The 13,166-nt window shown below is 52.2% G+C and overlaps 1 protein-coding gene across 1 annotated transcript; it reads left to right on the top strand.

Moving 5' to 3' along the window:
• Positions 1–219: 219 nt before the first annotated feature.
• Positions 220–12,302, top strand: SLC2A7 (solute carrier family 2 (facilitated glucose transporter), member 7; the record flags this gene model as incomplete). Its single annotated transcript, XM_011935838.1, has 7 exons — positions 220–270; positions 1,500–1,598; positions 3,469–3,629; positions 7,186–7,310; positions 8,463–8,615; positions 11,740–11,865; positions 12,115–12,302. Coding segments are annotated over exons 1-7 (903 nt in total), but the record flags the coding sequence as incomplete, so codon positions are not given.
• Between the last annotated feature and the right edge of the window lie 864 nt (positions 12,303–13,166).

Raw genomic sequence — 13,166 nt, 5'->3', positions numbered from 1 at the left:
GATGAAATTCATGCTGTGTATGATTTGTGTACTGGCAACATGTGTCTTATCAACATTTCCAAGGAGAATTTGCTCCTGGGGAAAGTCAGCAGGGTCCAGAGAGCAAAAGGATCATAAAGCCAGGCAGGCCCAGGGGAGAAATCACTGGTCTCTAGGTGGCTGGCGCAGAGCAGGTGTCACTTGGAAGGTAGAGCCACCTGTTCTCCCACCTGAACAAGGATGGAGAACAAAGAGGCGGGAACCCCTCCACCCATTCCATCCAGGGAGGGGGTAAGTGCCAAGACTAGGAAATTGTCACTGTCCCTCTCCCACCAGCTGTACAGACCTGTGGAGGGAAGTGAAGGCCCTGGAATGCTTTTAGCAAGGAGCGGGTAGCGTGCTTCCCTTTCCTGCAGGATAACCAGGCCTGGGCGAGCCAGGTGGAGAAGCAGCTGTGCTCAAGCCTCATGGCTCAGACATGGGCCAGAGTGGCTTAGTGACTGCTGGGAGAGCGGATGGTGCTGGAGATGCCTGTCTCCCTTCCACCCCTGCTCCCCTCCACTTCCCCCACCCTTAAAGATCGAGGGGAGATGGCCTCTGAAGACCGCCCGAATCCTGCCCTTCTCAGTCTGGTTGTTCCTGGGTGTGCAGAGCTATGGGCTGTGGGCAGCCACGCAGCTAAGTGTGAGGATTGGGGTGAGAACATGTGGCACAGGAGTTGGGGGTGGAGGGGGCAGTGTGGGGGGGCATGCACCAGGGCCTTAGCTCTAGGATATGGTCACAGACCCCACCCACCTGCTCCTCAGACTTTGGACCTCAGGCCAGTTCCCCTCCAAGCTGCCCTGGGTGTTGTGGCAACCATGGAAAGCCCTGGCCCTGAGCACAGGGGATTGCCTGGGTTTTCCTAAGGGCCTGTTCTAGAGCCAGAGGCAAGCAGTGAGTCTCTCTGCCTGGGATGCTCTTCCCCACGATGCTCACGCGGCTGCTCCCTCTCATCCACTCTGGTTCCGGCTCAAAGGGCATCTGCTCAGAGAGGGTTCCCTGCCCTGCCCAGCCTATTGAACACAGTCCCTCATTCCCCACAGGCTGCTACCCCATCCATCACCCTGTTTTATTATCCTCACAGCATTCTAGCTATTTGGAATTACCATCTTTGTCTTTTTCAGACGGGGTGGGCTCCCCTCACTAGAAAGTGAGCTTCTTAAAGTCAGTGCTTTGCTGGGCCTTTTTCCTAAAGCATCTCCTACTTCACACTTGGCCTCCAGGGCCTAGCACAGGGCCAGGCACATAGGAGATGCTCAGATACATCCTCAAGGAGGGAATGAATGCACGCAGAGACCTCATGCCTCTCAGCCCTGAAAAGCCCCAGCTCTGTGCCACCTCCTCCTCTTTTCTGGGGCACAGCCTGGGCTCTCCTGTCCCCCACTTCCAGCCCGGGCTGGAAGGAGGTGGAGGCCCAGCCACTCCACTTCCTGAGGCCCAAGCCCACAGCGTCCCGACCTTGGACTTGTCTCCCACAGCGGCTCCAGCCCACGCTGTTGCTGGCGACACTGAGCGCCGCCTTTGGCTCAGCCTTCCAGTACGGCTACAACCTCGCCGTGGTGAACACTCCGCACAAGGTGGGCACAAGGTGGACCGGACAGCAACTGACTGCGGTTGTGGGTGGAAGGTAGCGACCATCTTCCTCCGTGGAGGCCGTCATATCGCCTCTAGGCAGTGCCATCTTGCCTTTGGGAGCAGCCATCTTGTCCTAGTATCCTGGATGCCCACCCCTGGAGACCAGGGTGTGGCAGGAGGTGTTTCCCCCTGGAGTGTCATCCTTTCCAGGCATGTTGGGATGTTGGGGGACCTGGATTCCCAGCAGTCTTTTTGGGCCTCAGGTCCCACTGCCCTCACCTTGGGTATGCCCCTTGTTGATTGGAAAGAGAATGGGGTCAAAGGTTGAACTCAGTGGCATTTAGGGATTGGGGCAAAGGGGAAAAAATGAAAAAGAGAAGGGGCCCTTGTCAGGTGTGAAAGAACCTGAGGGCAGAGTGTCCCCAAAGTCTAGTAAAGGATGAGAGTTAAGGAGGGAGGGACAGCCTGTGCTGATGAGTTCAGATGGGGACTGAGAACTGACCACAGGCTTAACCTTGGTATGTGTATATGCTTAAGCTTGCATACATATATTAGCATGTCTACATACACTGTATTATATTTACGTGTGTATTACATATAGATACATATATTAGTGTACTTACAATTATTACCATGGATGGAACCTCTAAGTCAAGCAATGTACCATCGACTTAATCACATTTGATGCTAACACATTCTGTATAAGGTACATCTTATTTCCATAACTGATGAGGAAATTAAGGTTTCTGGAGGTTCTATAACTTGCCTGAAGTCACACAATTAGTAAAAATATTTCCTGGGCTGGGCATGGTGGCTCACATCTGCAATCCCAGCACTTTGGGACGCCAAGGCAGGTAGATCACCTCATCACCTGAAATCAGGAGTTCAAGACCAGCCTGGCCAACATGGTGAAACCTCATCTCTACTAAAAATATAAAAAATAGCTGGGTATGATGGTGGGTGTCTGTAATTCCATCTACTCAGTAGGCTGAGACAGGAGAATCACTTGAACCCAGGAGGCAGGGGTTGCAGTGAGCCAAAATCACGCCATTGCACTCTAGCCTGGGTGACAGAGTGAGACTCCATCTCAAAAAAAAAAAAAAAAGAAAGAAAAGAAGAAGAATATTTCCTATGGTGCCTCTGGCAGAGTAAGTCTCTCAAAAGTAAATTTAAATTTTTTTCTTTTTTTCTTTTCTATTTTTTTTTAATAGAGACAGTGTCTCCCTATGTTGACCAGGTTGATCTTGAACTCTTGGCCTCAAGCAATCCTCCCGCCTCGGCCTCCCAAAGTGCTAGGATTACAGATGTGAGCCACCATTCCCAGCCAAAAGTAATTTTTTTTCTTTTTTTTTTTTGAGACGGAGTCTCGCTCTGTCGCCCAGGCTGGAGTGCAGTGCTGCAATCTCGGCTCACTGCAAGCTCCGCTTCCCAGCTTCACACCATTCTCCTACCTCAGCAGCCTAAGGAGCTGGGATTGCAGGCGCCCGCTACCATGCCCCACTAATTTTTTGTATTTTTAGTAGAAACGGGGTTTCACCGTGTTTGCCAGGGTGGTCTCGATCTCCTGACTTCGTGATTCGCCCACCTTGGCCTCCCAAAGTGCTGGGATTATAGGCGTGAGCCACCGTGTCCTGCCAAAAGTAAATGTTTTAACAGTGAATTTGTAACAATCTTTTTGTTTAGCCTAGTTTCTCATCTCAACCCATCATACAGTAGCTTTTTTGATTCTCAGGTAATAGTAGAGAATCAGTGGGTTTAACTGTGTCTTACAGAAAAACCTCTCTGTACAATGACAAGTGGCCACTGAGAACACTTTCTCGTTCTCATGAATTGCCCAATATTCTTAGCTGTGGATGGGGCAATGTTTTGCAGGTCTTCAAGTCATTTTACAATGAAACCTACTTTGAGCGACATGCAACATTCATGGACGGGAAGCTCATGCTGCTTCTATGGTCTTGCACTGTCTCCATGTTTCCTCTGGGCGGCTTGTTGGGGTCATTGGTCGTGGGCCTGCTGGTTGATAGCTGTGGCAGGTAAACAGAAGGTTCACTGCTCCCACTTACAATTCACGCTAGGAAGCCACACTGTCTCTGGGCATTTGTGCACCTCGTGGGGAGATGTGTGACCCTGAAAATCAGATCTGAAGTCTAGTCTCTGCTTGGCCACAGTCATCATGACCTTAAAGCCAGTTCCTAAATGTCTCTGGAATTTCTTTCCTAGGCCGTTGCATGGGAAAAGCATTCCCTTCTGTCACCTACCACAGAGGTGGTGCAGCCTTTGAGATCAAGGCTCCTGACGGTGCTCAGCTTAGTGCCTTGTAAGCACTTCCAGTGGGTGTTCACTAAATGCTTGTTTATCGGGTATCATTTGGGGGTCAGGTGGCCATGGCTCCAAATTCTGAGAGCTGCAGCCTCTCCCCACGTGTCCTTGTCAGAGTTTGTTACTGAGGCTGGGGTCAGGCTGAGTCACTCTGCCTGCCACAGTCTCACAGATATGAGATTTTTTGGAAATGAAGACTGGGCAGGTCTTTGAACTTTGCTTGGCTCACAGGGATTCACTAATCGTTCTTCCTAAGCCCAGGTGCTCCAAAGACGTGACTCCACAGATAAGGAAAGATGCATAGGCCAAGGTTCCCAGGAGGGCAAAGCGTGAGCCTGGGTTCAGGGCGAGGCCTGGTGGCGTTCTCTTAGTTCAGCCCACTCATTCGAATTCACGGTTACACTAGGGCGTGGTGTGCCAGGTTAGGCAGTTTGCAGGAGTGACTGGAAGGCCCTCCAGTGAAAAAGTCACTCAAAACACCAGAGCAATTTCATTTTCGGGCATAGAAGAAAATAGTGCTGATTGAAAATTAATTATCTATGAATTAATGCAAGACTCACAGGATCTCTTCTTGTGAATACTTGATTGACAATTAATTTGCTATACATTATGCACGGGAATGAAGAAACTGTTGACTCTAATGTACTTATACCATAATTTAAGCTTTTTTTTTTGGTCATCCAGACTGTGATGTCCTCATCTAGACTGAGAGTGATTGGACTGTCCTGGAAGCCCAGGCTTGGCCTCCACTTCCTTGTCTGAACCCATTTTCCGGATGAGGAGCCTGAGCCCAGGAATGTGGTGGTGCCAGCCTTGCCCAGTGGGGTCCTGACAGCCCCAGCCTCCCCTCCTAGTCACCAGGAAGGGCTGGGAGTCCAGAGAAGGGTGGGGACGTGTCTGGGCTGCTTAGTCTTTTTGGGCCTCCTGGCTGGCTGACTCTCCCCTATCAGGGTCTGGGCTCTGGTGGCTGCTCCTGAAGGCTGCAGTAGCCCCAGGGAGAGAAAAGTGGCCTGAGAACACCAGCCTGCTTATCTGTGGACACCCTGGCCAGTCTTCAGTGTTGCCGACCTGGGATATTTTCATAGAGTCCTCACCACCCGCTTCCTCCTCTTGGCACCAGAACCCCACCTTCCTGGCTGACTCACTCAGGGTCCCAGCGGCCCTCAAAGATGTGTGCAAAGTGTGAGACACTCACAAAGGTAGTCCTGTGGCTGCTGACAGCTTCATGATCCCCAGACCTGGGGGGGTGCAAGGAGGGAGCACCTCCCCCTGGAGGTGGAGAGAGAGGAAATAAAAAATGAATACCAGGCTGGGCACGGGGGCTTGCACCTGTAATTTCAGCACTTTGGGAGGCTGAGGTGAGCGAATCACTTGAGGCTAAGAGTTCGAGACCAGTCAGGCCAACATGGTGAAACTCCATCTCTACTAAAAATACAAAAATTAGCTGGGCATGGTGGTGCATGCCAGTAATCCCAGCTGCTTGGGAGGCTGAGGCAGGAGACTCGCTTGAACCCAGGAGGCAGAGTGTGTTAGTCCATTTTCACTCTGCTGATAAAGACATACCCAAGACTGGGCAATTTACAAAAGAAAGAGGTTTAATGGACTCACAGTTCCACGTGGCTGGGGAGGCCTCATAGTCATGGCGGAAGGCAGAGGAGGAGCAAAAAAAGCCACATCTTCCATGAATGGCAGCAGGCAAAGAGAGAGCTTGTGCAGAAACACTCTTCAATTATAAAACCATCAGACCTGGTGAGACTCATGCACTATCACAAGATCAGCACTGGGAAGACCTGCCACCGGGTCCCTCCCACAACACGTGGGAATTTAAGATGAGATTTGGGTAAGGACACAGCCAGACCGTATCATGGAGGCTGCAGTGAGCCGACATCCCATCACTGCACTCCAGCCGGGGCGACACAGCAAGACTCCCTCTCAAAAAAAAAAAAGAAAAGAATATCAGGATGCACCAGCCAGCAACCCCACAGCTCAGGAGCTCTCTGCCCTCTTTCTGGTCCACTGCCATTCTTCTCCTGTGCAAAACCCAAGCCAGAGGCAAGGGAGGGAGGCACGGGAGCCAGTGCTGCAGGTTGGCATAGGACCTAGAGCATGGAGTCAAGCAGATGAGTGGATCGTGAAGGCAGCAGGATGCACTCAGCATAGTGCTGCTTTTCAGGCACTCCCTGCCCTTCTCAGGCTTGTGGTTCTTCAGCCTTGGAGGGCATCTTAGAAATCACGTAGTCCCATTCTGCACCCCACTCGTTGTAGGAATTCCCTGTTCAACATTCCTGACAGTCATCGTGTCTGGTCTAGAAACCACCAGCGACAGCTTGAATACCACCAGTGACGGGAAGCTCTCTACCTCCCGGGGCAGCCCCATTCTTTGTTCCTGCCCTCCCCTTTTCAGGCAGCTCCAATCGTTAGAATGCTCCCCTCCCCAACTCCCACCCCTGCTGACCCCAAATCTTCCTTCCTGGGACGTCTGCCCATTCGCCCCTTCTTCCCCAATCTGTCTTAATCCGTTCCGGCTGCTACAACCACAGACGTAAACAGACTTTTATCTTCTCACAGTTCTGCAGGATAGAACAAGATCAAGGTACCAGCAGATCTGTTTCCTGGGGAGGGCATTCTTCCTGGCTTGCAGACAGCTTTCTTCTGGCTGTGTCTTTTTTCTTTTTCTTTTTCGAGATGGAGTCTTGCTCTGTGGCTCTGGATGGAGTGCAGTGGCACGGTCTCGGCTCCCTGTAACCTCTGCCTCCTGGATTCAAGTGATTCTCCTCCCTCAGCCTCCCGAGTAACTGGGATTACAGGCATGTGCCACCACGCCTGGCTGACTTTTGTTTTTTTTAGTAGAAACGGGGTTTCACCATGTTGGCCAGGCTGGTCTCAAACTCCAGACCTCAAGTGATCCGCCCGCCTCAGCCTCCCAAAGTGCTGGGATTACAGGCTTGATTCACCACGCCCAGCCTGGCTTTGTCTTCACAGGGCAGAAAAAGAGAGTGGTTTCTTGTATGTCTCTTCCTATTCCATGGTGCGGGCCCCACGTGACGCGTCCACCTCCCAGAGGCCCCTCTTCCTGATCCCATCACACTGGGGTTAAGGCCTTCAACATAGGAATTTGGGGGACACTATTCAGTCTACAGGCCCCTGCTTCAGCTCTTTCTCGGGCACATTCCCGTGCCTCTGTAATGACCGCCTGCAGAATAGGAGCTGATGTTGAGAGCTTCCACGGTGTCCACACACCCCTGCCCTCTGGGCTCGCTGTCTTTGCAGAAAGGGAACCCTGCTGATCAACAACATCTTTGCCATCGTCCCCGCCATCCTGATGGGAGTCAGCAAAGTGGCGAAGGCTTTTGAGCTGGTCATCTTTTCCCGAGTGGTGCTGGGAGTCTGTGCAGGTACCTGGGGCCCAGGCTCCGGCTCAGCCTTGGGGAAAGGGTCTCTTTGGCCAAGGCTGGAAGCAGGGGCAGACAAGGTGTCTGGCTGGCTCTGTCTGCCTCGTTTCATTTCAAGACATCCTCCCATCTGCATTCCCAACACCTTGCAAGCCTCATGCTTGCTTTTGTTAATTAATTAATTTTTTTTTAGAGACAGAGCCTCACTATGTTGCCCAGGCTGATCTCAAACTCTTGGGCTCAAGTGATTCTCCTGGCTCGGCCTCCCAAAGTCCTGGGATTACAGGTATGAGCCACTGTACCTGGCCAAGCCTCATGCTTACTGGCCCCTTCCCTTTATTTAAGGATCTTTAGAAACACACTTTCACCTTGAAGTACAAATAACCAATAAGGTTTTACAAGGTATCTTCCAAGCAAGATGGACAATTTAAACTCAGTAGTTTCTTAACTACAGTAATTTCTTCTATTAATAAAAGTTAGAAAGCAGTCTGTGCTTTAGAAAAAGCAGAAAATAGGCTGGGCGCGGTGGCTCAAACCTGTAATCCCAGCACTTTGGGAGGCCGACACGGGTGGATCACGAGGTCAGGAGATCAAGACCATCCTGGATAACATGGTGAAACTCCGTCTCTACTAAAAAAAATACAAAAACTAGCTGGGTGAGGTGGCGGGTGCCTGTAGTCCCAGCTACTCGGGAGGCTGAGGCAGGAGAATGGGGTAAACCCGGGAGGCGGAGCTTGCAGTGAGCTGAGATCTGGCCACTGCACTCCAGCCTGGGCGACAGAGCGAGACTCCATCTCAAAAAAAAAAAAAAAAAGAAAAGAAAAATCAGAAAGTAGACCAAAGCAGAAGTTTGATCGTTAAGCGCCAGGGACACATGGAGGCCTGGACTCCTCCCCTGTAACAAGCAGCCCAGCCCGGCGGCTAGAAAGGAAAAGGTCTCCTCATCACATCCTGGTGATGCCTCCATCGGGGCTGAGGATTCTGGAGGGATTTTGGTATAAGACCAAACTAAACAGTCAAGGTTGGCCTAGCTCCATCTCCACGGAGAGGCTGACAGCACGGAGAAGCCCCGGGATTAGGAAATGGAATTGAATTGCATCTCAGGTTCCTGTGTTTGCGGTTTGCCTGCCCTGATTTCTGCTGTGCCCAAACCAGGCATCTCCTACAGCGCCCTTCCCATGTACCTGGGAGAACTGGCCCCCAAGAACCTGAGAGGCCTGTTGGGAACAATGACCGAGGTTTTCGTCATCGTTGGAGTCTTCCTAGCACAGATCTTCAGCCTCCAGGGCATCTTGGGCAACCCGGAAGGTAACCGGCAGCGCAGAGGTCACGCTAGGTCCAGTCCCTCGTTCAGCTGTGCCGGGTGTTACTGACGGATCGAGTCAGATGAGGCCTGAGAGGTGACTTTAGGGTCAGGCGCTGGGCAGTTTGGTGGGGAACGGGATGGGTGACCTTGTTCGGGGCCGTTTTGGTGAGTGATAGGGACGAATCGTGCTTGGGAGTGGGAATCAGGGGCTTCCAGGCAGGTAGAGGTTTTGCTATAAAGGGAAGGAGAGAAGTTGGGGAAGCGAGGTCGAGAGAACAGGTTTCTTTCACGCCGCGAAAAATGTCAGCGTAATTTGGCTGCCACAGGAATGGCCCAGTACAGAGGGATGTCAGTGGGGGGCAAGCAGGTTCGCAGCCGCCATCCTTGTCTCTGGGTGGCTGTTTTCTTCTGGCACCCTCTATCTTCCCAGTGAATTAGGAGGCAAGGCCGTTGCCTGAGAGCAAGTGGGGGTCGTGGTGGAGATTTAGGAGAGAGGTGCGTGGCCCTCTGAAGGTCTGCTGAAAAATCACTGACACGAAGCGGATTGATTAATAGAAAAGGCATGCAAACGTATTTAAGCAGATTCGCGGAGCCTTCAGAGTGAAGATCCAGAGACAGAGGGAAAATTGTCTGTTTTAGTCCAGGCTCAACAGAGTATGGACAGCCAAGTAGAAATAGAATTGGACAAAAAGGGTCTGATCTGACGTGAATGGACGAGTGGGGAGACCCCTCGGGGCCTGTCTGTGTAGGTTCTTCTTGGTCTCTGTGCAGCCTTCCTTCCTTCTGGGTGTGGGACAGGACCCTCTGCAGAATGGGGGCCTCTTATGACCTATAGCCAACAGCATTGGTCAGAGATTTTCCTTCCGGCCAGTTGTTGTTGTTGTTGTTGTTGTGACAGTCTCACTCTGTCGCCCAGGCTGGAGTGCAATGGTGCGATCTCAGCTCACTGCAACTTCTGCCTCCCAGGTTCAAGCAATTCTCCTGCCTCAGCCTCCTGAGTAGCTGGGATTACAAGCATGAGCCACCACGCCTGGCTAATTTTGTATTTTTAGTAAAGATGGGGTTTCTCCATGTTGGCCAGGATGGTCTCGAACTCTTGACCTCAGGTGATCCACCCATATGGCCAGTTTTTACATAGAATATTTTTAGGTTTTATGGAACTGGTTTTGAGGAAAGGGAATCCGGTTTGTATGACCTGTCCAGGAATCCTGACTAGGGATGCTGGTTTCTAGGGTTAGCCTCAGGGGAAATGGGACTGAGACAGGGGGACAGGAGAAGGTAGAGAAAAATTTGGCTTCTGAGGGTGTTGCTGAGGCCTTCATTTTGGGGTATTGTTTTTAGAGCACCACCAGGAGAAAGTGAGAGACACTCATGGAGGGTGGAGAGAAAGAGGATAAGAGGACGGACCACCAAGCAGGCCTGAAGGAATGCAGCCAGCAGTAAAAGCCCCATGAACCCAGTGAGGTTTCTCCTTTCTTTCTTTCTGTTTCTCTTTCTTTCTTTCTTTCTTTCTTTCTTTCTCTCTCTCTTTCTTTCTTTCTCTATTTTTCTCTTTCCTTTCTTTCATTTTTCTCTTCCTTCCTTCCTTCTTTCCTTCCTCTCTCTTCCTTCCTTCCTTCCTCTCCCTCTCTTTCTCCCTCCCTTCTTTCCTTCCTTCCTTCCTTCCTTCCTTCCTTCCTTCCTTCCTTCCTTCCTTCCTTCCTTCCTTCCTTCCTTCCTTTCTTCCTTCCTTCTTTCCTTCCCTCCTTCCCTTCCTCCCTCCCTCCCTCCTTTCTTCCTTTCTTCCTTCCTTCCTTCCTGGTCTCACTCTGTCACCCGGGCTGGACTGCAGTGGTGCAGTCATAGCTCACTGCAGCCTTGACTTCCCAGGCTCAAGCGATCCTCCCGCCTCAGCTTCCCAAGTTGCTGGGACTACAGGCACGCACCACCATGCCCAGCTCTTTTTTTCTATTTTTGTTGTGGAGACAAGGGTCTCACTGTGTTGTCCAGGCTGGTCTCTAACTCCTGGGCTCAAGTAATCCTCCTGCCTCAGCCTCCCAAAGTGAAGGGATTACAGGCATGAGCCACTGTGCCTGGCCGGGGTTTTTTATACACATTTCTGAGTGACCCAAATTCTGCACATATTCCTTAATGGGTGGATTTATGTCTTTGTGATCCCCACAATACCCTGAAAAGGTTCAGAGACTCAGAACCTGGTGGGTGCTCCATGAAAGATCATTAGCAGAAATGAGTCCTAAACCGCCCAGAGTGACTGAATATGAAACCGTCAATTAGAGAGACATCAGCTAGGGAAGCCACGGTGCACGACGCTTAGTGCCTGTTTCTTCTTTATCCCTCGCCACTTCTTGCCTGAGGCTCAGAGATGTTAAAGAACTTGTCATCTGGGTGCAGTGGCTCATGCCCAGCATTTTGAGAAGCCAAGGCAGGAGGATCATTTGAGCCCAAGAGTTCACAACCAGCCTGGGCAACATAGCAAGACCCTGTCTCTACTAAAAATTAAAAAAAAAAACAAACCCAGCCAGGTGCGGTAATGCATGCTTGTAGTTCCAGCCACTCAGGAGGCTGTGGTGAGAGGATCGCATGAGCCTGGGAGATTGAGGCTGCAGTGGGCTGTGATCACAGCATTGCACTCTAGCTTGGCTGAACTTGTCCACTTCCCACCATACCAGCAGGTGGGAGGTGGATGGAGACGAGACCCTGTTCTCTTAGTGGAATCTCAGTTCCCCTCCTTAGCCCAAGCCATCCAGAAGGATCTCACTCAGACCCAGCGCAAGGTCCAGGCCCTGCCCTACCATGGCCCTAATGAGGCAGAGATTATCCCCTTTCCGGCTATAAAAGTAGGAACAAGACTGAGCTCATTTTCTCTGGGATTCAAGCGTTTAAATCATTGCCTATTCTTTAGAGAAACGGTGTTCTTCCTGCAAAATAATTAATGACACACAAATTTTTATAACGATAATGATTTCCTCTGTTTTGAATGTGGAACCCATTTGTAGGAGGACCCTGGTGGGAACGAAGTCCGCAGAGTCCTTGGTTCACACATAGGAGCGTGACTTTCCAAGCACAGTGGTGGGTGGGCCAGTGGGTGCCCAGGCCCCGGGATCCTGAGTCCTTGGCTCCTTGCAGGCTGGCCGGTGCTTCTGGCACTCACAGGGGTGCCCGCCCTGCTGCAGCTGCTGACCCTGCCCTTCTTCCCCGAGAGCCCTCGCTATTCCTTGATTCAGAAAGGAGATGAAGCCGCAGCACGACAAGGTATGAAGTCGCAGGCCACTCTCCCAGGCCCTGCCCACCCCGGGGGCCGGGCAGAGCCACAGTCAGGGCCAGAGGCAGGGTCGCGATGGGTCAGGGGTGAGAGCTGGGAGCTGAACAGGGTGTGGGGGTGGCAATTGGGGACACGGCCAAGGTCAGGTCAGGGAATGGTGAGCTCAGGGCCAGCATCGGGGCCTGGGGCCCAGCCTGCAGGGAGACAGCCCTCTGAGGGGGTGGTTCTGCTCTCTGCAGCCCTGAGGAGGCTGAGAGGCCACATGGACCTGGAGGCCGAGGTGGAGGACATGCGTGTGGAGGCCCAGGCCGAGCGCGCCAAGGGCCACCTGTCTGTGTTGCGTCTCTGCGCCCTGCGGTCCCTGCGCTGGCAGCTCCTCTCCATCATCGTGCTCATGGCCGGCCAGCAGCTGTCGGGCATCAACGCGGTACATGGGACGGTGGCCAGGCGGGGAGACAGATGAAGCAGACCCAGGCTTCATGGACAGCAACACAGTTCCACCCACAGAGGCCTGGCCTGGCAGCAGGGCCAGGATCAGCCCAGGCAGGGCCAGATGTCGGGAAGAAAACTCAGTCCTCTCTGCCTGCCTGCTCTGCCTCTCCCCACGTGCCACCTTCATTTTTCTCTGTTTCCCCAGAAGGAATGCCTCCTGCCAATAGTCCTTTCCCCTCTATACAAGACACCAACTAGACTGAGATGAGCTGAGGTCTCCTGGGTCCAAGCTCAGGTCACCAGGCCAGGGTTGGTAGGCCCAGCCTGGGTCAGGAGCCCACCTTGGGCCCGCTTGGCTGTGATGTTTGTGGCATCGCTTTCTGCGACCGTGGCTCTTTGGCCATAACTGTATCTAACCATGGTGTGGGGGAAGGGTGGAGATCTGGCAGAAGCTAAAACACTGGAGATTGGGTGGGTGACCCGGTTGCTCCAGTGGCATGTCAGGAAGAGGTGGCCTTGGCCCCAGGGATTCACGGATGTTTAACCAGTGATCATGGGAGGGTGGACGGCCAGGTGGGAGCCACCAGATGTTTTTTTTTTTTGAGACAGGGTCTTGCTTTGTCACCCAGGCTGGACTGCAGTGGCAAGATCTCAGCTCACTGCAACCTCTCTGCCTTCTGGCCTCCTGGGTTCAAGTGATTCTCCTGCCTCAGCCTCCAAGTAGCTGGGATTACAGGCATGCATCACCATGCCTGGCTAATTTTTGCATTTGTAGTAGAGACGGGATTTCACCATGTTGGCCAGGCTGCTCTTGAACTCCTGATCTCAGGTAATCCACCCGCCTTACCCTCCCAAAGTG

Source organism: Colobus angolensis, unplaced genomic scaffold (assembly GCF_000951035.1).
Source record: "Colobus angolensis palliatus isolate OR3802 unplaced genomic scaffold, Cang.pa_1.0 Scaffold149, whole genome shotgun sequence".
NCBI classification, from domain to species: Eukaryota; Metazoa; Chordata; class Mammalia; order Primates; family Cercopithecidae; genus Colobus; species Colobus angolensis.
Note: the sequence above shows the minus strand (reverse complement) of the source record. Positions and strands in the feature narration are given on the sequence as shown.